This window comes from Carex rostrata, chromosome 8 (genome assembly GCF_964058835.1).
Source record: "Carex rostrata chromosome 8, lpCarRost1.2, whole genome shotgun sequence".
Lineage (NCBI taxonomy): Eukaryota > Viridiplantae > Streptophyta > Magnoliopsida > Poales > Cyperaceae > Carex > Carex rostrata.
In genome coordinates this window covers 732,328-756,635 of record NC_135925.1, presented here as the reverse complement: position 1 = coordinate 756,635, position 24,308 = coordinate 732,328, and the positions used below count along the sequence as shown (strand labels likewise).

General features: G+C 33.4%; 1 protein-coding gene and 1 long non-coding RNA gene across 2 annotated transcripts; both read right to left on the bottom strand.

The window, feature by feature from the left end:
* Positions 1 to 7,632: 7,632 nt before the first annotated feature.
* On the bottom strand, positions 7,633 to 8,540 carry LOC144557738 (uncharacterized). Its single transcript, XR_013512775.1, has 4 exons — positions 8,397 to 8,540; positions 8,188 to 8,276; positions 7,993 to 8,090; positions 7,633 to 7,874 (listed from the first exon to the last, which is right to left on the bottom strand). It is a non-coding gene; the product is annotated as an uncharacterized LOC144557738 (long non-coding RNA).
* A 2,129-nt stretch (positions 8,541 to 10,669) lies between these two features.
* On the bottom strand, positions 10,670 to 16,949 carry LOC144557856 (NAC domain-containing protein 37-like). Its single transcript, XM_078306479.1, has 4 exons — positions 16,807 to 16,949; positions 12,572 to 12,734; positions 11,866 to 12,140; positions 10,670 to 11,313 (listed from the first exon to the last, which is right to left on the bottom strand). Exons 2-4 carry the CDS (start codon positions 12,732 to 12,734, stop codon positions 10,783 to 10,785), a joined length of 969 nt encoding a protein of 322 aa, XP_078162605.1. The 5' UTR covers positions 16,807 to 16,949; the 3' UTR covers positions 10,670 to 10,782.
* Between the last annotated feature and the right edge of the window lie 7,359 nt (positions 16,950 to 24,308).

The window sequence follows — 24,308 nt, the reverse complement described above, 5'->3', positions numbered from 1 at the left end:
CTTCTCTGAAGCGTGGCTTAAAAGAAACTAAAAAAAAAGGAAGACATTAACTTCGCAGCAGGCCACTAAAACACTATCTGCTGCTATCTTACATAGGTTATTTTGTCAATTTAGTTTTTAAACTCCAATGCATGATCTATGTTCCTTTACATCCTTCAATGTTTAATATATTTTTATAATTTTGTTTAGAATGAAACCGTGGCAAATGTGGCAATATGCATATTACGAATCAATTTACTGTTTCTTAAACATAAATATTTTATTTTTAAAAAAAATACATAATTTAGACGAAGTAATTTTCTACTATCTATTTTAAAAACTAGTACAATATTCTAAAAAGTTCATTCTCCCAAAAATATTTCTTTTGACCACTTGGGCATAAGCAGATTAATTTACAAGTTACAACAACATAAGCAGCCTATGTTGATGGTGCTATTTCATATTTAATTTGGTCTTACGGCCTTTCTTCAGTCTAAACGGGCTATTTTGAGCCTTTGATGTTTGGGCTAATGTCATATAACATAGCAATATATATAATGCACAGGACAGGACTCCAATTCAAAGCTCTATTGGAATTTGGAAGGGATGGCTCATGGCTGGCATCTATCAACTGTGAGAAACAATACAAAGTAGCTAGCGCATCTACAAAAGAGAACCCATCCCTGTTAACTTACCACAAAGTAAAACTATGCAATTTCGATTTTTAGCAAAATGCAAAACATCATCCCCATTTAGAAGAATTACCTTTGTGGCAATCTATTATTTACTATCTCACTAACGAAAAGAGTAAAAGTAACTGATCATGTAGCCTTCTGAAACCCATTATCTGATTCAGTTGGAACTTCGAACCATTCAATCTGCATTAAAATTTGTACAGACAACTTAAAAATTTATTCAAATCAAGTGTGCACAAATATGAACGCATTGGATGAAGAAAATTATAAACTTCCTCCGATTTCTACTCTAGCTCTAGTTATCATAAGAATTTTAATATGCAATTTATATTTAGCTACACAAATTTTCACAACATGTATATAATTTAAGAGATGGCTCTACCACATCCAACACACAAAAATTTGTTGGACTCGGTCCATCCAAAATGGAATACCTTTTCCTATCAATCAACAATACACAAGTAAATATAGATGATGACAGGACTAATATATGAATGGAATTATGGCACGACGAGCACGAGGGTAGTCTTCAAACTTTTGCTTATACCATCTATGGGTTTCTGAAGCACCAAATCTTAGGTTTGCAACCTGCGTGAGAATAATAATAAAATGAGGACGAAATTGCAAACAAGAAGTTGTGTTTGATTAACCAGGAATTTGGCATAGGTGGGGTGAATGGGATTGTGATGTGCAATCCTTTCTCCAATTTTTTTGCGATGTTCCCTCCTAATTTTTCAATTTCCCTCATATTTGACCCGCTATTTCTCTCTTCACTTCCAAAAATCCCAAATGACGCCACCACTCTCACTAAACCTTCTCCTATCAAATCCCCTAAATGACGATGCCTTATCCCTCTCTGTCAACGCCTCCCCCACACCACGCCTAATCCCACCAAATCCTCTCCATCTCTGCCAAAACCCCTTGCTAGAATTTGACATTGTTGTTGACAGGAGGGGGTTCTGATCCGCGATAACTTAGAGCAAGTCTCTCTCTCTCGATTTAGATTTTTTGTAAACAGCTTATCTTGTCGGTTTAATTTTTTCAGGATTTGTTTTCATTCTTTAATTTTGGTTCTTATTAGTTACTTAGATTGGTTTGCTTCTCAAATTTCAACCTTTAGCTCTCAAATTAATAATCGTTTGGATGTACATAGTTTCATTTTAACCCTATGTTGATGTTGTGAGTTGTGACTAGCATATAAAAGGAACATATCAAAATTATTGAGAAGAAAAATTGCCAGCATGTTATTAAAATACTAATGACTCAATAATAATTACTTTCGTGTTTTTGTTTTTTTAGTTTACACTAAAACCAAAGAAATTCTTATCGGTTGTAACAGAGAGCAATGATGCATGATATGTGTGCTGATCAGACCCAAGCTGAGCAATGGTGCATGATATGTGTACTCTGATCCAACCTTCTCTGAGAAAGTGTGAGATATGTTATCTTTGAGATAGCATCACAAAATTAAGGTAATGTTTTAACAACTGCATGCTTTCTGATTTTAACCATTAAAATTTGTCAAACTGTAAGAAAGAACTGGATTTTAGATTCCAGCTTACCTACCATTCCTTCTTTTTTTCTTTCGTTTTATTTTCAAGAGGATTCCTACAAAATTGGCACTAGTCCACCAGTGACTGCAACCAGTGTATTGAGATGAGTCACTGTTTCTGTTTTTTATTTGTCTTTTCAGGTCATGCTACCAGGTGTGGCAATTATAATTGCTCCAACTGATCAAACAAGGCAAGTTATTTTGCAGAGATTTTTGTTGTTTATTGTTTCTTATGAAATTTGAAAATTTCTTTACAAGTGTTGCCCACCTAAGTCAATATTAATTACATTTTCTATAGGAAGAAGCGAAGAGTAGCTAGGAAGAAGAAATAACATGAGGTCCTACCAGCCAATGCATAGTGACTGGGTATTATTCTCAAGCAAGTACCCAGGTTGATTCCCTTTTCTGATTCAGGGCAACACAAGTACCCACTTTGGCTTCACTAATTATGTTTGCTGCAAATTAAGGATTAGCTTAATCCATTTAATTCATTTGATTGATTGATTTAATTAATTTTGTTAGAAAAGAATTTAACTTAGATTAATTCAATTGAACTCCATAACTGCTTTGTTTCGATCACACCCTTAAAATTTATGGTAACAAAATTTGTTCAATGTCTTCAGCTTCTTGGAGTAACTTGCATGTTGATTGTCTCGTAAGTAACCGTATCTCACAAATTGAATAACATTATGTGATGTAACTACATAAATTTTTTGTTATGTTTTTTATTTAAGCTATGAATATCTATTATGTGAATGTTAATGGGCAAATTTTGTTCTTTTATGTTTATATTTTCTAACCACTATTGACTATTGTTGTGCTTTGTCTGATGATGATGACTAAGATGTCTTGTGATGTAGATGTATCATTGTAAATGCTGTCTAATTATACCTACTTCTTAGTTGACCTTGTTGATGTCTAATGCTTATTTTACCTGTAGCTTATTTTTGCTTTTATTTGCAAGTTTTTCTTTAAATTTCTAATGCTTGATCCTCAATTTCTGGTACCTGTCAGTTTTCGGTACAGGTCAGAAATCACCTCCAAATACTGCACATCACCGTGGACTGTTCAATGCTCAAGGTTGTTGCTTTGTCAATTTTCATTTTTTAGCTGAAATCTCTTTGGTAGTTCTTTTGGTTAAAGCATATTTCAAGGCATGCTTCTTTTGAAATTAGGCTTGTAAAAAGGTAAAAGTTGATAAAAAAAAAAACTAAAAAGAAATGAATTCTAACTATTTGATTTTCTCAATTATTTATTGTTACACCAAAATGTATAGTACAAAGTTTCAGTATAGTAAGTTGTACTTTTTAACCTTAAATATACTTTCGGTTTAGATTGCAAGTGCACAATCATATCGTGTAGTATATTATCGGGTATCGATCACAGGGACAGTTCAAGTCTAAACCGGACTCTACTTAAATTAATTAAAGACTAGAAGTGAGAAAATGTTGGTTTGGTTGTTTAAGTTTCCTAATCAGTTCAATGACAATGATTAAATATGAGAAAGTAAATAAACTTGATTCAAATCAATAATAAAAGACATTTTCAGGGTTTCAGACTCATCTCAGTTCTGCCTCTCAGTCCCTGACACGGGCCGTGTAGTTTCCCACATGGGTCGAGTCAGATTACACGGGTAGGATACTTTCGTACACGGTCTGTGTGGACTTCGAGGTAATACACCAGTTACTGTTTCTTTGTATTGTTCCTTTGTCTAGGGTTCTACTGATCAGACCTAATATTCCTAAACCTCAACTCTCATATATTGGTTCATAAAACTTGGTATGGAGTTGCAATATTTACCCTCGTCGGATTCTAGACCTCAACTTTCATATCGGTCCAAATTACCTAGTTGCTTGTTTAGTATTCTAAAGGTAACTTCTTATCTATTGATAAGATAAAATGTTCACTTTTCGGCTACTATTTGGTTCCACCTTTCGAATCACTAAACCTACCTCATGTACTTAGTTTTGGTTGAAAGATTATAATGGGTGAAATGTGCTTTAGATGTGATCATGCATCTAGTGACAAACCAATATAAATCCAACAATTTAATCTAAGCAATTAAAATCAAACACAATCAAACAAACACAAATTTCAACACAAAAATCCAATAACTATCATGTAAAACAAAACATTCGATTACATCTTAACCCTAGAAACAAAGAAATCTATTTAAGCATAGTTCTAAAGCAAATAAAACAGATGAGATAAAGAAAAGTCATGATAAAACCCAAAGAAGAAGAAGATCCACAACAAAACTCGCGTCTTTTGCTTCTCAACTTCGCCTCCAAGCAATAGCCGCCAATCCAAAACCCTAGGAATTATTCTCTGCTCCAGAATGAGCCCTCTGGTGCAAGAAATCCCGCCTATATTTTTTTCTGGCCGACCTTCCTTCTTTCAGCATTTGTTTCCAAAACAGTTCTGTTTCCGGATTTGTCTGACACGACCCGTGTAGAATCTTGTACGGGTCGTGTTCCTGTGTCTCTTCTGAGGTCTAGTCAACTGTCGTGTCTGTGGTCAAGTCGAGGTTGATACGGCCTGCACAAGGTGGTACACGGGCCGTGTGAAAACTTCTCAAATTTCAGATTCTCCTTGATTTCGTCTCGTTCCTGCAAAATAAGAACAAACTTGTAGCAGTACCACATTCTATAGATATTTAAATGAAATACGACCGATTCAATGATTTAAACACAGGTTTTGGTACAAAATACAGATCGGAAAATAGATAAGTTTGCGAGATATCATTTATGTCAAACTAAATCACTAAATTTCTTTCCTTTGTATCCCATGTTATTTCAAGCAAAACAGTGGGTGCAAGGTAACTCCTGTACCAGCATTTACAATTCTGAACCATTGGAAAAAAAAAGCAGTATTTCAATTGATGTCTCCATATTATTGATAGGCTTAAATTATATACACATTCGATCTAATTTTTATCACAAAATAATATCAAATATCTTGTATTTTAAATATAAAGTGAATAGAATACACCTAGGATCAAGTTATTGCGTTTATTTGGTTTTAATTTGCAGAAAATGAAGAAAAACAAAGAAAAATGCTCAGTGCGGACGCACGGTTTGTGATACGGCCGCAATAAGTACTTAGATGGATTTCTGGACGCACGCCAATTTAAAAAGGTATAATAAGCTATTTATCAAAATTCGTGCGGACGCACAGATTTGATGCAACCAAAATCTGGATGCACAGGAAAAATCCGAGCCCAGTGCGGGTGGCCTGGCCGCACTGTAGCAGAACGCATAACTGGAGCCTGAATTTAAAATAGCCATAACTTTTGACTCGTAACTCCATTTTGGGCTTATGACCACTTTTTGGAAAGCTAACGAGAAGATCTACAACCTGAGAATCTAAAAAAGGAAACTTGGAGTCGGAGCATCCGCCTGGACCCTCAGACAGCTAGAAATACGCGTTTTCAACACGGTTTCTATTTTTAGCGCACCAAGGACGTGTTTTGATAGCCAAATGTGGACAAGGCAACCTGGAAAACAATCCAAATATAGCACCCACTAACTCCACTTCCTAACATCTTAATTGGGCATAGCCCTTGGCTATAAAAGAGGAGGTTCATTCCCATTCAAGACACATTAACTAACAACACATCTCTCACCCCTCGGCGCATGTCCATTTCCAAGGAAATACACACTTAGCGTAAAATTCTGCAGCCAATAAAAGCTTTTCAAGGAGAGAGAATAAGGAGATTCGAGCAAGAAGTCGGCAAGATTGAGGATTTTGATCCAATAAAGAGTGTAATCATTTCTTTATTTCATTTCTTCTTATTTTTGTTAATTTTTGTAATGGATCTCTTCATAAGGGAGTAGATCTCTCTCTAGGGGTTTAGGTCAATGCATGAACTTGTTTAATTATATCTTATTCGGTTATTTATTTTTATTATGATTGTTTTATGGGATTTGATTGTTAATTTATGTGATTTATCATTTGTGTTGATTACATAGTTTAGTACTTGAAATCGTAGTAGTCCCGCTTTGGAATCGCTTTGTTATGCAAACGATCCAAAAAAGTTAGGATAAGAGGAGAGTACCAAATTTTGAACACAAATATCTTAGATTTTGGGTTAGAAGCGACCATACTTTGATATCCATAATCGAAACTATAGAAATTAAGGGTTAGGGTTTGGTGAAGAACGACCGTGAAGTCAAACCCCCTACTTAGGACACCTAGATTGATTAAGTATTGATACGTATTTTGTGTAAACGTGATTGTTAAATATCCCTTTAGGATGGTGACAGCACCTAAAATTCGAGGAACATTAATCCAACCTACCAAAATACTTGTGTCAATAATTAGTCAATATAGGCTAACAAGAGCTCAATGGGTCTAGGTAATTAGGGTGAAGAACGACCATGAAGTCCGAAATTATCTAAACACGTTATTAATTCACGACCGTGACCCTTTTTAACACTTTAGGTTATAAACCTCATCAAATAATACATGAATTTGAACAAATACCAAATAGATAGAATTAGCAAGAGATTGTAGACCGAATACCCCTAGATCTCCTTTACTTGAAAACAAACCAATCTTTCTTTCCTTTATTTACTTTTATTGTTTAAAACTCTCTTTTCGAGTATTGAACCCAAATTTAGATTTAATTAGAACGAAACCCCCCCATTTACTTTATTGTACTTTCCTTTATTTACTTTTTCTGAAATTAATTGACAAAGTACAAAACCTAACTTTTAACCATACTCTCTGTGGATCGATACCCGATAATATACTACGCGATAGAATTGTATACTTGCAATCTGAACCAAAAGTGTACTTGGGAATAAAAGGTACATCTTGTTGTACTGAAACTTTGTACATATGCTTTTGTGTGAACAATTATAAGTGTAACAGAATGTACCAATGGAAAAAAAAAATAGTATTTCAATTGATGTCTCCAATGAAAAAAATATATTATTTATCCATAGTTGGCAAAATAATATATTATTTATCCATAGTTTGCAAAATAGAAAAAAAGAAGAGAAGGCATACTAGAGTAAGTTTAGAATCACCACATGAAGACATTACATCAAATTGATAATAGCACCTACCAATACAAGACATAATATCAAGGTTTTAAATAGCGATTATAGGGTTATAGCTTTTAAGGTTCGAACAAGTTATAGCGTAACCATAGCTAGCTATTTAGAATTATTATAAAAGAAAAGTGGTTAATAGCGTTATAGCTTTTGAAGTCCGAAAAAGTTACAATGCAGCTATTGCATAGCTATAGCTAGCTATTTAGAACCCTGCATTATATCATTAATAAAAGAGAATTAATAAAATAATTGATGTCTCCACATGAAGACATACCCCATTCATACAAGTGTACCAGAGTTTGCAAAATAATTGATGTCTCCACATACATAATAGCACCTACTAGTACAAGACATTACATCCAAGTCATTAACAATTAACATTTTTTTACAAGCATAGCTTATGTTCATTTTAGAACACTAAACAATTTACAAAGTACAACAATTAACAATGATTAACAAAATACAACAATCCATAATGATTAACAAAGTACAACATAGTCCGAGTTAGTGCAGAGTTGAGAGTTGTATACAGAAATATAAAATAATTCAAAAAAAAATGCAAGTATGCATGAGAAAAGCATTAACTACCTGCAAATCAAAAAAAGGAATTATAAGCAATTTTAGTAATGCCATTACAACTTTCCTTTTTAAAATTCAAACATTTATATCCATCCATCTTAAGATATCCAATTTTGAGGTTCGGTACCTAAGCACAACACAGGGCTGTATCCATTCTGGTTGCATTGACAGAGACACTTGACTCCACTTTCATCTGACTCATCTGTGTTGAAATTGTAATCAATTCTGCAAGCACAATAAAGGCTTACACATCAGTAAAATACCGAGATAGAGTTGGATGCTATGCTAAAATAAATTACAAAATATGTCAAGTGATACATACGTCAGCTCTTGAACAACAGGAATGTCCTCTTTGGCTACAAAAACGATTTGATTCGTCTCCAAAATCCTTGCATAGCAGTTAGGTTGACACTGCACGAAGTAACAATATTTACAAGTTTTTATCAGTGTCAAGAACAAAAATAATTGAGAACTGGGTATCAAGTTCAAATGGATATTAAATGAAAAAATAAGGTATGAGCATTAGTATACCGAGTGATCGATGAACAGTGCTATGTTTCATTTTCTAGTAGCGTCTAGAAGAAACTCCTCACTGATTCTAAAGAACTGTAGAAAAATTTAACAATGATATAATCTTCTCATCGTTTGATAAAGCTATGTATTGTTGACCAGTTGTAAATGAAATGGTCAACACATCATCTTATCTCTTATAGGGGTGCAAACGGATCGGATATCAACCGACCATATTCGGATCCATATTCAAAAATTAAATATTGATATCCGATATCCGAATATATGCGCAGATACGGATACGTACGGATATAGTTTTAAATTTTAATTATCCATATCTAAATAGTAGATGTATATATATGATATTGTTTAATATTTATTATGATAATATTTTACCACTATTCGATCCGTTTGCACCCCTAATTTCTTATGGTCTCTTCATACTATTTTCTAGGTCAAACATTCTCCACTCAATTCTACTAAAATTGGAAGCAAATGAACAATCTAATCCAACCTACCCAGCCAAGCCAGCAGTGGGCTTAACCAACCCAAAGGTGTCTCATTTGGGTTAGGTCATGCATTAAACAAAGAAGGAACTACTTCAACAGTAAATAAAGGAAAATAGTAAGAACATAGAACAAGACTCAAACAATCAGAATAAGAGCTTTATTTCACGGAACATATTATACCATTTCTCAAAATACATGGCCTTTCTATTGATCTTCTTATGTTTCTTTTGATGTGTTTTGGCCCTCGGTTAGGTCTACAAATTAAGTTGAGTAGGCAATGTGAACTAAAGAAGCAGAAGAGCATGGGGAGCGGCTCCTTCTAAGGTTCTTATCAGTCGCGCAACCACAATTTTCAAGTTCTAATCCTAAACATACATGCAGTGTTTATAACTCTTTATTGGTGAAATTCAGTGTGAAATGTATACTCACTAGCAATTGTAGCTGAGTTTTCTTGAAATTGACAAAAAAAACAACTAATTCGTGCAAATTTTGAAAGAAAGACACCAATTTATTGAATTACTAAAACCCTAACTTTTCTGTTCTTTCTCAATATTGCAATTAGAGAGAGGAAGAGCGACGCAAAGGATTTCTTGTGAGGCAGAGAAACTTTTCTGTTATTTCTCAATTCTAATTTTTACCAGGCAGAGCGACAGAGAGAGAAACTTACGTGGAAGGAAGGGGAGACGAAGGTAGACCGGAGCTGCCCGCCACGGTTACTCGCTCCAGAACGAAGAAATTGGAGAGGAGAGGAAGGGAAACGCTACTGTTGCAAGGTTAACTCTACGTTGAAAGCTTCCGAAATTCGTACCCCCGAATCGAGGTGTAGACGGAGTAACACGAGCCGTGTTACCCTCCCTTCGTCTCCTGTCCCCTTCCTCTGCGCGACAGGTTCTGGAGCACACCCTTCCTTACAAGAGGGAGAAACAAACATTGACAACGGAGCAAGCGATGGTAAAGCTGTCCCGTGAACAAGAGAGAGGGAGAGCACTGGGTCGGAGATGGCAGAGAACAAGGAGAGATGAGGTTGTGGCGGATCTCGAACGCTTTCTGTCGAGAGGGGGAGAAAGAGAGAGAGAGAGAGAGCGAGCGAGCGAGCGAGCGAGAGGAGCTGCGACGGCTAACATAGTACCACCTTTGAATCGTTAGACTAACAGGGGTACACTTTGGAATACCAAATTTACCCTTAATTAAATGGACGGTTCTGATCTGTTTAAACAAATTTACCACTGTATATTTGGTTTGCACAGAAGTCCGCAGTATGAAGTCAAATCAATTCTTCTAATATCTTTACCCGAACTTTCGATGCTCTGCCACGTCACTACCCTGTCTAGGATCAGATCAGCTATAATCTGAACGGTCACGATCAGAACGAAAGTTCCAGCTTTATCCAAGATCGGCTCATAATTAAAGAATCTTTCATTTTAGAAGTTCAAATAAAAGGCCCAAGCCCATAATTAGCACATCCTGTCGTTTGGTTGGGCTCTCCTCTCCCTTTATTATGGACTTTGCTTGAACTTAAAAACTAAATAAATAAAGACGGAGGAGAATGCCAGAAAAACAGGATAGATAAAGATATTAACAGAGTTATTTTTTCTTCATGCAGCCCACATCAATAGAGAAAGTATATGACTGATGCGCTGCATGAAGCCTAATGAAATTTGTCAATATATTATCCCCAAAAACAGAAAGTTCAAATTACATATTGACGAGTAACATCTATTAGTAACGATATTCATTAACAGGGCAATAATATATATATTAGGCACATTGTAAAAGAGAAGCTCAGTGCACATACCAGAGCTCATAAAAGCTGCAATTCCCATTTAATAGGAAATTGACATGCCAAACATTCATACCATAAAGAAAAAATAGAACAAAAAATATATATAAAGAGTCAATTAGACCAAACAATGTGATGCATCAGTGCTCAACAACTCACTAAATGAGAAAAACTCATCCTGTTCACCTTCAAGCAACAGAAGCGCAACCTCCTCTGATTCATGACATGCACCGCTGATTGATGCAACTTGATCAGCACTGAATTTCTCTTCCGGGCTCAGTTGTGCGGCAACGAATTTGTCGAGTGCTCTCCAATCTGTCACACTATGCACCGATCTTGGTACTTCTGATTGTCCTCCAACCTGGTTGTTTACTGAGATTACTGGTAATGGGAGCAATTGTGCATTGACATTAGGTGTAGGGCTTTGTAACTCTGGGAGTTGCACAAAGTTATTTGAGTGTGCTAAGAAGGTTAGGTTGTCGAGTTCGTTCTCTTTCTTGCAAAGTAGAGAGGATTTAGTTTGGTTTTGTAGATAATCAAGACAATCCGGAATGATCGGGTAGCTGGATGCCCACATGTTACTAATACTACTGCTTGAAGGATATGTTGTTCGCTTCTTGAATGCTCGGCAAACGACCCAACCTTCTTCCTGTGAATTTGTTTGAAATAAGTAATAGTTCTCTTTTACAAAAAAAAATAATAATAATAATATTCAATATATTCTACTATCAATGAAGGCAGAATAAGTAAACCAACATCTTTGCATAAAATGGTTTAATAAACGATTTTGTCATCAATGTGTATATTTTTAGACAAACATGTACATAAATCACCATAATTTTCAAAACTATATATTAAGGGCTTCTTTCACTTGAAAATTCTTTGTACGCATCCATTAGTGTCTTTTTTATTTTATTTTTATATGTGGGAGATAAACATAGAAAGATTTCCTTTTCTTTTTCTTATAATGGATAATTAATGCATAGCAAATGAATCCCTTGCTAGGACATATACAGCTTTGATGAAAGAAGTACTGCATTTTCTTAATTATTATGATATATATATATATCTTGTGCAAAGGAGTGGAAAATCTGATCTATATATTTTGGATCATCAGCACAACCTGCCATTTAAATACATTAGCATTATTTGTTTCCTTATTTCCTTTTTTTCATAAAATATCAGCATTAAATTAATTTACCTGTGGCGGTGCATTCTCGTCTGTTTCAAGCCTGTATTCATGCATAATCCAGTCAGTCTTCTGTCCATTAGGAGCTCTTCCTTTGTAGAAGACCAGGGTCTTTCTCATGCCAATCAGCTTACTTTTCTCATCATGAACTGCCTTGTCCCGTCCGGTTGCTTTCCAAAACCCTGCCAGGGTCGCCCGGTTTGTCCTCGTTCCCGTAGGATACTTCCTATCTTTGTGACTAAAGAAGTACCATTCGCTTTGTTCTTCATACCCAATTCTACACATCTCTGCAAGCAGAAAGCAATATATTATTTTAAATCTTTGTTTTTAGGAATTTTTTTATCATATTAAAATAGCGATTTTCAAAAATTCTAAAAAATAGCAAAACATTTCCAAAAAATATAAAATTTGGTCTCGAATCACATTTTAATATGGAGAATATGTTGAACTTTTCGGATTGAATGTTTAAACTTTAAAAATGAAGATATGAGCGGAAGTAAAACAGACACTTTACTTAGCAAAACATGATAGACTAACTCTGTGTGTGCGTGTGTGTGTCTGAAAAGAAAGGTTGCGGATCTCTTTTACATGCACATTTCGTTTTGAATACGTACATGGTTAAAAATTAAAATGCAAGGTTCATGTCATAGGCACATTTGGTTTTGTTTATTTACGCACATATATATATATAGTAAAAATGGCATAAGATATTTCTAACCTATGAGGTCCCATGGCTCTATTCTGTAAAGATCAATGTCTTTGATTACATCAAGATCTATCTTTTGAGAAGCCACCTTTTTCTTTAGGTAATAACCCACCAGCTCTTCATCCTTTGGATGAAACCTAAATCCAGGAGGAACGCATGATTCCATTGACTCCATCTGCATAAAGAATTTACACATAAAATTAAAGTGTCAAGTACCTTTTTAAGTTGTCTAACATTCTTTTTCTTTTTGGTTGAGGAAGGGGTTCATGCAAGCCTACAAGGCATGCTACCGTAGCTATCAAACAGTTAATCTGTTTCCTACTTGTAGTGTTCTATATAGATTTGTTGTTTTCCAAACCAGTGAAGAAATGGAGAAAGCTAGCTATCATCATATATATAATATATCTTTTGATATCCATAGTACTTACAATGAGTGACTCGCTACAATATCTTATACTCTTAAAATGTGTGCTAAACTAAAGCATTTGTACTTGACTTTTACGGCTTTACCGAGAAAAAAGTTGGCTATTATTATTTTGTTTGTTTCATAATTTTTTTTCTGTCAGGCACCGTAGTCCAGAGTCTAGAGTACTATATAGCTAGATAGGCTCTTGAGACAATGTTTTCATCTGTCACTTCCATGTTAAATTTTGTAGTCATCTTTGGAAAAGTCTGAACATGAACCAGAGACATAGTCTAGTCCGCGTGATGATTTTGTCACACCAATGGTGAAATGGGAAAACATGCACGTGCAACAATTAGTCTACAAAATATCATTACTACAATTGAGAAATTAAAATAGAAGAAATATATATTGCCTTACAAGCAACTTCAGTTATATTAATTAGTTGTGTTAAAAAAATTATATAGCTAATTAAGCTTCAGTGTTATTCGAGTTTTATAACAACATATTATATATTCCTGTGAAGTTCTATTTTTTCAAATCTTCTCTCCGTGAACACACTTTAAATACCTTAACATTTTGTGCGAACAATATAAATCAAGGCCATTTGACACTATAACTTGAAAGAAGTTGAGTTTACTAGTTAGGACCCTATATTGTCATATAGAATGTATTATTTCACAACACATTTGTGTATGGTATTTTTATATATGTTCATATGAAACCTAGCTACCAGTCGAATAATTTTGACATAGCGAATATGTATATATATACAAATATACAATCCAAGTCATACTTTGCCTTCTCCCCATATTGCATGTAAACGCTCTTTTACCTCCAAAGAATGAGTACTAAGTAGTTTGTCAATTTACTTCTATCTTTTATATATCCAATATGCACTATATTTATGACAAAAATAAAAACTTCCCTCATAAATCAACCTAGTAATAAATACAGGATTGCGAGAATGAAAACTATAAGTAGTATATACAATTTTGTGATGGAAGGGAATTGAAGAGAATATATGTGTGAGAAAAAAAAAAGGAGGGTAGACTAAATCATGATTTCTATGCGATACAAAATTTCACAATAATAAATAATTTGTTCATTTTATAAGAGAAAGGGCGATGCAAACTTCTTCTATGATTTTTCCTCCATTTTGTCGATCATTTAGGAAAGAAGGGTAGATCAAATCCATATACAGCTCTCTCTAGATGGACCCCAGAGAAGTGATAGATCAGATCCAGATGTCATACAATAGCCAGCAGGTCGAAAGACTTATGAAGAAACCCTAAGCTCAGATCCAAATGGCTCTATAGATTTGTCGACACATTGTCAGAGTGAGTGTATTCTTGTTTGGAGATGCCAAGAGCATCTGCATGCACTAGCTAGAGAAAGAAGAAAGAGGGCACAATGTGCATCTGGAGTCTAAAGGAGAGAAAGATAGCTAGCGAAGAACTTGCAACTAAAGACGAAGATGTAGAGCAAATTCTATTATCTAAGATTAAATGGCAAATAGCAACAAGCGAGAAAAAGAAGAAAGACGAGATTCAAAAGAAGGTGATAGCTAGACCCAGATAATTATTAAGGAAATTTCTGCGATTCAAGGATTTTGTAGTTATAGACAACAGGACAAGTTTTGCAAAGAGAGATGTGTTAAAAGTTAAAAACTTGAAATTAAGCTGAAATAGCACATAATGTTAAATAGCTGTTTTTTTTTTTTCATTTATGATAATAACTATGATTTGTGGTTTTGATGGTGCTTTAGGTTAACTCCTGTGTCAGGTTCCCTTGAATACTATTTAATGAGGTTTTATAATGTTTAGGGGTTTTGAACTTTACTGATTTCAGCAATGTTAACGGATGGAAATTAATTGCCACTTATTTCAAGAAAAAAGAAGAAGGAAAAGGCAGGGGCTGACGTCCACTAGAAAACGGAGCATGCGCTCCCATAGTCCCATGCATGCTCTAAAGTCTAAAGAAGAAAAGGAGGTATGTATGGAAACAAAAAGAAAACCAACAGGAGGTGGAAGGAGGCATTTGCTAAAAAGGTAGCAACCCTTTTTCTCTGCACGGCATCTGACTACATTGTTCGTTTGTCTGGGATTTCCTTGACACTAACTAAGTGCAAACTCTAACTTCATAATATAATATGAAAGGACATGAAAGAGAGAAAGATCTTCTAGGAGACTGGTGCTTTGAAGTGTGTGTATAGTTGCAGTTTTAATCAACTTTTTCATGTGGGGTTGAGAGAGAGGAAGATGCTGAATAGGAGCAAAATGATGAATAGGATATATATATGCAGGATGTAAAATAGATATAATGCTAGCAATCACCTTTTTCTGTTGTATTGAAATATGAGCTATAATTAATTGTTAATTTGTTTAACCTCAATTAGGATGTCAAGAGAAGAATCATATTATGATAATTACTTCACTGGTTAGCTTCTGTTAATTAAATAGAGCGTGACTTAGAAAGCCTTCTTTAGTTAGGTTCGTTGGAAATAATAATTAGCTTCTTGTACAATTATTGCACTCTTCATGAAGAAGTTTGGGAGTATGTGATGATTGATAAAATAACCAGCATGTTGGGAAATAATAAAGTCAATTTAATTAATTACAAGAAAGATCATAGAACATATTGAGGAGCGGATGTTTCAATAAGTTTTTATATTGGACAGGTTTTAGCAATGCTAGCTAGCTAGCTAGTGTTCTTTTATTTTTAAACAACTTTAATTTCATCCGGTATGCATGAATGGGTAATGACTCGTACCTGTTTTATACTTAATTTTATACATTAATTAATTATAATCTAGGTTTCAAGCATTGTGATCCGGTTATACATGCATATATGTTCATTACAACAGTAGTGACCTTATATATATATATATATATATATATATATATCTTTTGTAATTTTAATTAGAGATCATTTCCTCCTAATTAAGATATAAAAAGCGATTTACCCCCACATATCCATTTCATGGTGTACTTCATTACATATTTATTTATATGCATCTAAGAAGGAACTATAAAGACCTTAAAATGACATGACTCTTTAATTAGTTGTATTGATATGCAAAATTTCTTCTAATTGTTGGCAGTCATTCAAAATTTATTGTTTACTATTATTACATGAATCTTGCACGCAACAAATTCGGTCAATCAATATCGAATGAATTATATATATACCCAAATACTGATAACTTACCAGTTATGTATAATGAAGTATTTGTAAACAATCAATATCGAATGAGTTTCTTCATAAAAAATATAATATACTAGGTAGGAATGATATTAATGTAGGTTTTTATAGTTGTTTTCTTCTGTTTCTGTTCTTGTTAAGTAAATACTTATTAACTGAATGCATTTAAATTTCTTGCAATTCAAATAAAAGAAATAAAGAAGAGTCTCGGTTCAAGTACGTCCAACGAACAAATTAGCCTTTGTTAGTTGGATTTTAAGAAGGAAAAAGAATTTGACAACAACAGAAAAAGAAAAAAGAAAAAAAAAAGTATATATGTTTAATTTGACAGTGACATGAAAACCCACATCAACATATATGAAATATGCATTTTATGCACAATTAATCAATAAATTCAATGCTACCAAAACTTATAAAATATTTTATATAATTATGGAATATGCTTTTACATATCTATCATATGCATTTATGAAACCCTAGAATTTATAAGAAGAACGAACATATGTGATCACCAATTGTAGAATTGAAGGAACTAAAAAAACATGCAAAAAAACATAAAAGCGTATATATATGCATGACCACTAGATAACAACAAGTTGAAAGTTGAAACATATATACATCAAAGACATGGAAAACTTACCTCAATTAATAGCAGTAATAATTAACTAATCAGCAAGCCTTTGTTTTGAAGTCTTACTGCACCAATAGGTGGAAAGAACACTGTTAATCAATTAATGGAGGTGGGATCAATCAATGGATCGATCCAGGAGGAGATGTATATAGGTTAGAAGAAGGAAGGGGAGAAGGGAAAGAAGGGGAGGATATATAAAATAGGAAGAAAAGAGAGATAGAGGGGGTGGCCCGCATTCGATTGCGCGTGGGTTGATGGAATGAAAACGCCTGCCCCCACCATTGTTGACGTCACTCTTTCACCTTCCTCTCAGTCTTCTTCTCCTCTCTCTCTCTCTTCTCTCATACACATTTTTTAAACCAAAAATGTGGCGAACACCTTTCGGAATTTCTTTTACATTGGAGTGCATGGAAAGTCGATCTTCTGTGGCGCAGAGAGTGCTAGAAAATCGTATCACAGTTTACACACAAGATTGAGCATCTGGATTTCTTTTGATTTCTAATAGTATATATGTTGGTACTCTTTATTATATATTTTTTTTAAATGTATAGTAATTTTTCTTAAAGAAATAAAGTCGCTTTTGAAATGTTTTAATTGACTCTGGTTGCTCATTGTTCTAATCGTTTTAGTAATAATTACTAAAGAGTCCCTATAGAGGTTTGGAAATTAAAATTAACTTAAGTTCTATTTGATACTTGACAATTATTTTCAATTTTTTCTTAATTTGAGAACTAACTAACATCTAATTTAGTGGCCAAGACAATGTTCTTTGTGTATGTGGAAGGTCGCAGATTTGAAATCCTGATAGAAGATTAATTAAATAATTGAGTGGCTTGTCCTCCAATATTTACTCAAAACAAAAAAAGTTTGGTTCTTAATTTTAGTGAAGCAAATTATCTCTCTCTATATATATATATATATACATATATATTTAGTTTATCTGTTCGTTACACATAAAGAGATACATAGTTTGTCGCAGAAAGGGTTTATTCCCGGTAGAAAGAACATTAATTACGCTTAACATCATGCGCATTATTGGTCGGGAAATAAGGTGGGGTACCATGTGGGTTATGAAATTAATCGTTTCATATCTGTGACATTCCCGAGTATCAATCCATGTAGCGAATCATAGTTTAATTATGGACTACGCAAACTTACAATATCACGAGTCATCACTTGTATAAAACTACTAATTAAGTTTATACTTAGCAGCCTATATTATATCATATACAATATGAAACATTACAGATTTACAGCAGTTGTTTTCCTGTGAATTAAAAATGTCAGTGCAAAAAAAACAATTTCTAGAAAATAGTATTTGCATGAATTATATATGGTGTTTGAAGAAAATAACGTTGTTCTAGTTTCTATTTTTGAAAGATTAATTTCAAATATATACTTTATCCAAAGTTTCATGCTGTTGCTTAATTTATAATTATTAAAGCCTTATGTGGAAAAATGATGCTATGCTTAAATTTGTAAAAATGCTTGAAACTGATCGATACGCCATTATCATTTTATAACATAAGCATTTCAAATTAAGCAACTAAAAAATTTCAAATTCAATTTCAGCACTAAAAAATTAATGCGCTTTTATTTTTTTACCAATCTTCTCTCTGAAAAAGAATCTCATTGTATTTAAGCTAGCATATTCTTTCTTTCTCTATTGATTGATTTACACTACCAGTGGTTACACTAGGAAAGTCATGGAAAACTATATATATATATATATGTAGTAGTTTCTTTTACCTTTTAACCGCAAGCTCTGACCTGAGCCCTTGTACCAAAATTTTATAAAATTAATTAATGTCACCTTCATTGGAATCAATGGAATGTGACCCTCATAGGCCTCATTGCATTGGTATTTGGTGGTACTAATCTGATGATTATGACAGACTATAGGATAATTAAACCTAAAGGCTACCATGCTGTACTGTACTCACCTTGCATCACTTAACCACAATTAACTGACACAAGTCATAACTAATTAATATGATCTACATTTATGAAATTTTACTCAAATTATAATATATCATATAACTAAAAATAATTTTAAAAGCATGTACTCATGCAATTAAATATTTTTTAGCGTTCAAAAATTATTAAAAAAAATATGAAATTAATTTCTGAGATGGATGAGCAAATAAAAATTAATATTTAATTTGACAATATAACGTTTTCAAAGTAATTTCAATAAAATAATATTTATGAAATTATCATATATCTATTAAATTGCAAATGAAATTTTCATCTAATTAGATTTATAATTGTAATGAGATTACCAATGTAGATTCTTAATTAGCGTCAAAATTATTTTACCCCGCTAGATTTGATAATTGAAATGAAATTGAAAGAAATTTTAGAATTTTTTTTTTGAAGGTTGTCGGCGAAGTTTGTCACCAACAATATATTGATAAAAAATGAATTTACAAGTTTAGCACAACTGATCACTCTCTACTTGTACATGTTAATTACTCTCACCTAGACTCAATTGCCACTAGCAAGTTACAAAAATTAGTAGCGCAGGAAATGGATCTAAACATTTTTAGAAATTTTAGAATTAAAACATAATTATTTTCTTCTCACGACTTCGTAGTTTTTGTGAAGGATTAAAAAAAAGAAACATAATGGTCAAGCTTTGTAGATTTATATTTAGAAGTACAATTACTGAGAAAATTTTGAAATCATGGATATTCATTGATTCCCCTTAAATAATGGCCAAGCTCTCTCACTTTTAGCTAGCTTGCTCTCTGTACCAAAATTAAGTCAATGCACCGACTTTTAATTATGATGAATATATCATACTTGTAGCATGCATGCATGCATGTTTTTGCCATTGTTTTCATATAAGTTGGCTAGGTAATATTATTTCATTCACAATTAAGATAACCAACAATTATCTTACTTAATCATATAAGTATTAAATTATATATTTTAATCACTTTATATAAAATAAATTTATACTATAAATTCAGCGTTTCGAGTCACAATTTTGTATTTTCAACAAAGCGAAAAAAATTAAAATTATATATATTGATGAAGAGTTGATGACCGAGAGATAATAAAATAAAAGAAAGAAACCCCGGACTTAACTTTTAAATGGAAATTAAAAGGACTTGACATTATGTGCTAGTAGGTGCACGTGTCGCTTTAGAATAGATATGACGAACAAAAAAATAATTAAGGTTCTTAACGTATAAGATACATAATGAGACAAAGAAACAAAATATTAATTAATTGAAGGCATGACAGTATCTTTCAACTTTGAATTAATTTAACACTTAATTAATAATTAATAGTTTAATTTTATATATAAGGTCAATCTATCAAAAAGGCCCCATGAGATTTTTCAAAGATCGTTTATATATACTGGCCCAATTTGATATCCTAAATAAATTAATGACTATTGACTTGTATATATAATATAGTTGTATATAATTAATTAATTATATACACTAGCTAGCTAGTAATTATTAAAGAATCCTTTACTCAAGTTTCAAATCAATCAATTATAATGTCATTGCATTGGTGATGTAATTAATTATTATATCAGCTCTCAATTATGTATGGCTCATTGAACTCAAAATTAATGTATGATCAGTGATTTCTGCAAGTAAATTATATTATAAAAGAAACATAATGATTGGTGTTAGGATCATCTCTGGATCCAAATAGATTAAGATATTAATTAGCTAGGCATTTTGGATTGAGATATATATTATATTATCGGTAGGTACGTATTGTTTCGTACTGAATACTGATACAGCACAGTATTGGTATGAAACAATTAATACTGGCAAGTACAGCACAGTATCTCTATGAAATAATACAATACCGATCGATAATATATCTAGCTAGCTAGCTAGTCTGAAATATATGGCCCACAGAACACTGAGGCCCCTCAGAGTGTACGCGTTTCTTCAGGAAAGGAGGGGCGGTGAGTCGGTGGCCCAACCCAGAGCCTACCTGGACACAACATCCATCATTTACCAGCCCCTCTCTTTTCATCCTCTTCGGTCTTCACCAAAAAGAAACAAAAACAGACATCAAATAGAGAGAGAGACTACCACCAAATCTATAACGTAGGAGGCAAAAGTTGTGTGCTTTTTGCGGGCCCCACCTCAACATCCCCTCCACTCAACAGTCGACACCTCTCTGTCTTCTCATCTTATGATCTTATCTATCTATTTCCCTCTGCAAAATAAAGTAAAGGTAACTGTTTTGCTCTGTCGGTTTCCCTTTTCCTTTACTTGTAACTGGTAAATAAAGGTCGCTTAATTGGGTTTGCATGGAACGAAATTACATCGCTCATAGATATTTAGTTGATATTTTTCTAATTAAAAATTTGGTATATATATATATATCGTTGGGGCCCAGTTTGGTAGCAAATTGGCTCAAATGTCCCCACTTATATATCCTTAACAAATATCATGATGATTTATATATATATATATAGGAATTTATATATAGTATCTAACTCAGATTGTAAAATCTAACCACTAGTAATTTTTTATTGCGTGACATGCATGACTCTCATGTGAGAAATTATGGATTCAAATAATATACATAGGAGTTTGAAAGTATATTAGAGGGCTTGATCTCCAATTCATGATTTTAAAAAAACGTTTATTCTGAGAAATACAGTTGATTACTTATTTTGTTGGTTGGCAGGCATTTTGAATTAGCGTTTTCTTTCCCTTATTTATCTTTTATGTATGTTTTGACTTTTGACTAAATATGTTTAGAGCACAATAATTTGAACGAAAGATAATTTTTTGAGAACGACTAACAGTATCCCCATTCAGTCTCCTATCTGTCATCCGCTCTAAAAGACAAAAAAGTACAACGAGGGACCAGTAACTGACGTGCATGTGGTAACTACTGCCAATGAGTAGGGTACGTTAACGCGATTTTATTCATCGTCAAAATATATAGTATTCATACCTACAAATTTATAGTATCTATAATATTCGTCATATGTAAATACAAACTGGAGGGGACCATTAATATTGGGGACCAGTAACGACTAGGAGGACCGCTGACGACGTCTGACAGCCTGGATTAGGGACCGCAACCATCTGAAAGTGACATTTGTCAAGATTGGGGACCACTACAGCGAATTTATACAATGAAGTATCCATATCTAACTAATGAAATATTCATATCTAAATAATAAAGTATTTATATCTAACAAATGAAGTATTCATATCTTGACATTTTCATATCTAACTAATGAAGTATTCATACATGTACGAAATAATTTATACAATTCAAAATCAGACACCTCTTCTGGGACCTCTTCAATTCACTTAAAGTCTTTTTTTATAATAAATATTCACACCTGACACTAACATTGTTCATACTTGAAGGTGTGAAATATTCATATCTAATTAATGTACAAATAAAGCATTTATATCTAACAAAATGAAGTATTCATATCTAACAAATGAAGTATTTATACCTAACTAATGAAGTATTCATATGTTACACTCTGACAACTTTCACTAGGCTAGCATGGACCCCCTCCGACGGTGCACCACGCTCTCCCCGCCGGATCTCATCGGAGACGAGGTAAGATTGTGCCAGATTGCACCAGATCTCCTCGCTGGATCTCGACGGTGCACCATGTGAAGGCCGTGAAGGCGGAGAAGAGGCGGAGGCCGTGAAGAGTGATGAGTGAGACGAGTGGGTCTTCACCACCATCACAACCGTCGGCGTGGGTAGCTGGTAGTGAGCAGTAGAGGAGAAGAATATGGTGGATTTTGAGCTGTGCTAAATTTTTTATTTATTTTTCTTTCTAAGAGGAGATTGAACTGGGAGTCTAGTCAATTTCTTTTAAAAGTAGGTGGCCACGTGGGGAACAAAAAAGGAAGAAGAGTTATGTATGAACAGTTAGGTTGTTAGGGGGACTAATAGGGGACTAATTAGCGGAGATTAAATCTTTACTCTAATTTTTTTAAGTAAACTATATGGAGTGAGGCTATGGTATTTTACAAAACAATGGATGCATAACTTCATTTTTGTAATTCAAATAGCCAATTTGAACCGCTCAACATGATTTCTATATGAAAATGTATTAGAGGGCCAAATTTTATATTTTCTATATTTTTTTAAATATTTTTTATTTTTTTTAAGATAGATAAAAAAAATTATTACTTTCAGATGGATTGTCAGTATCTTTAGATCATGTAAAAACAGTAAAAAGAATCTAAGAAAATATAAAATTTGGTCAAAAGATACATTTTCATATGAAGATCTTATTATCCAACGCTTGGACGTTGAAAATGATTATATAGATGATCTATAGCTCACACCGTTCTGCGCTTTGCAAAGTAACGTAACCTCACTAGAATTATGTCTAGTATAAATAATAAGTATGGTATCTTCACAGTGAAATGCATGTTTAATTTTCACAAGCTACATCTTAAAAAAATAGATATTGAAAATTAACAGAAGGTTGAGCCCCGTTTTATATATATATATATATATTTACTCATAATCAAGTTACATTACTGATCTTATTGGATTAATTGTGGATGTGGAAAATGCTTGGGCGTCTCTATTTCATAATAGAAAATGGTCGATGCAAAGAAATAGAAAGGTTTCTATATTTCTGGAAGAACTTCAATTTCATTTTAGCAGTGTGGATGACCCCGAAACGAACCCATAAAGGCCCTTCAAACCCGCTTTTGTTTGCAATTTGAAGAGACAAATCCGAGAAACAATCAAATATTGGCTATCATTTCAATATTCATAGACAATATATGATGTACAACTGCCAATTCTTGGGTGGGTCGGTGATTGAAACAATTGCAAGTAGCAAGACGCATTATAAGTTTATAACATTTCTCTGTTTTTTTTTTTACTATTTACTTGAAGAAGAAAAGTCGACAACAATAAATATTACCATTGAAAATTGGCGGTCTAAACAGAACACTTGGCGAATACTCCTATATATTCTCTTTTTGGTGCGCTTGTGACCTTCAAGCTTCTCGCTTTTTTTCATGGTTTATCATTGCACTCTCCAGAAATCATTGGAAAAGTAGGAAAAGTGCAAAGATTAGGCGCGCGGATATTAAAAAAATAAAATTAATACACTCTAGAACAGTCTAATATTTTACAGTATTGCATAATTTATTAAGCAGTAAAGAGAGTTGCAAAAGGGGGTGTTTAAAAGATGGGGGATTTGAGAATTGATAAAAGGAATGATTGCATTGCCATTTGGCAAAAATCAATGTGTAGGTGTGAAGAGGAGATAGGTGTGCGAAAATGGTAAGCTGGAAAGAAATCATAACTATTGCGTGTCAAATGCACTAACTGAAGAGTATGGCTAATATAATATCAGTGTCATTTCAGTCTATATAACACCAACTTCAAAACCTACCAAATCGAGTTCAAATGGTGAATCCAAACCGTTCAAACCGATCTACTTCATTAGTTGTGCGTTTACATGTAAAATTTATAAGTTTTTGAGTTTATTTGATATCAAATCAAGCGGTCAAATGTTTGAG

Excerpts from the sequence above, each read along its gene's own strand:
- LOC144557856 (XM_078306479.1), bottom strand. The coding sequence starts at position 12,734 with ATGGAGTCAATGGAATCATGCGTTCCTCCTGGATTTAGGTTTCATCCA. Across the intron at positions 12,141-12,571 it reads AGAGCCATGGGACCTCATAG|AGATGTGTAGAATTGGGTAT; the intron begins GTTAGAAATATC and ends TTCTGCTTGCAG. Across the intron at positions 11,314-11,865 it reads ACGAGAATGCACCGCCACAG|GAAGAAGGTTGGGTCGTTTG; the intron begins GTAAATTAATTT and ends ACAAATTCACAG.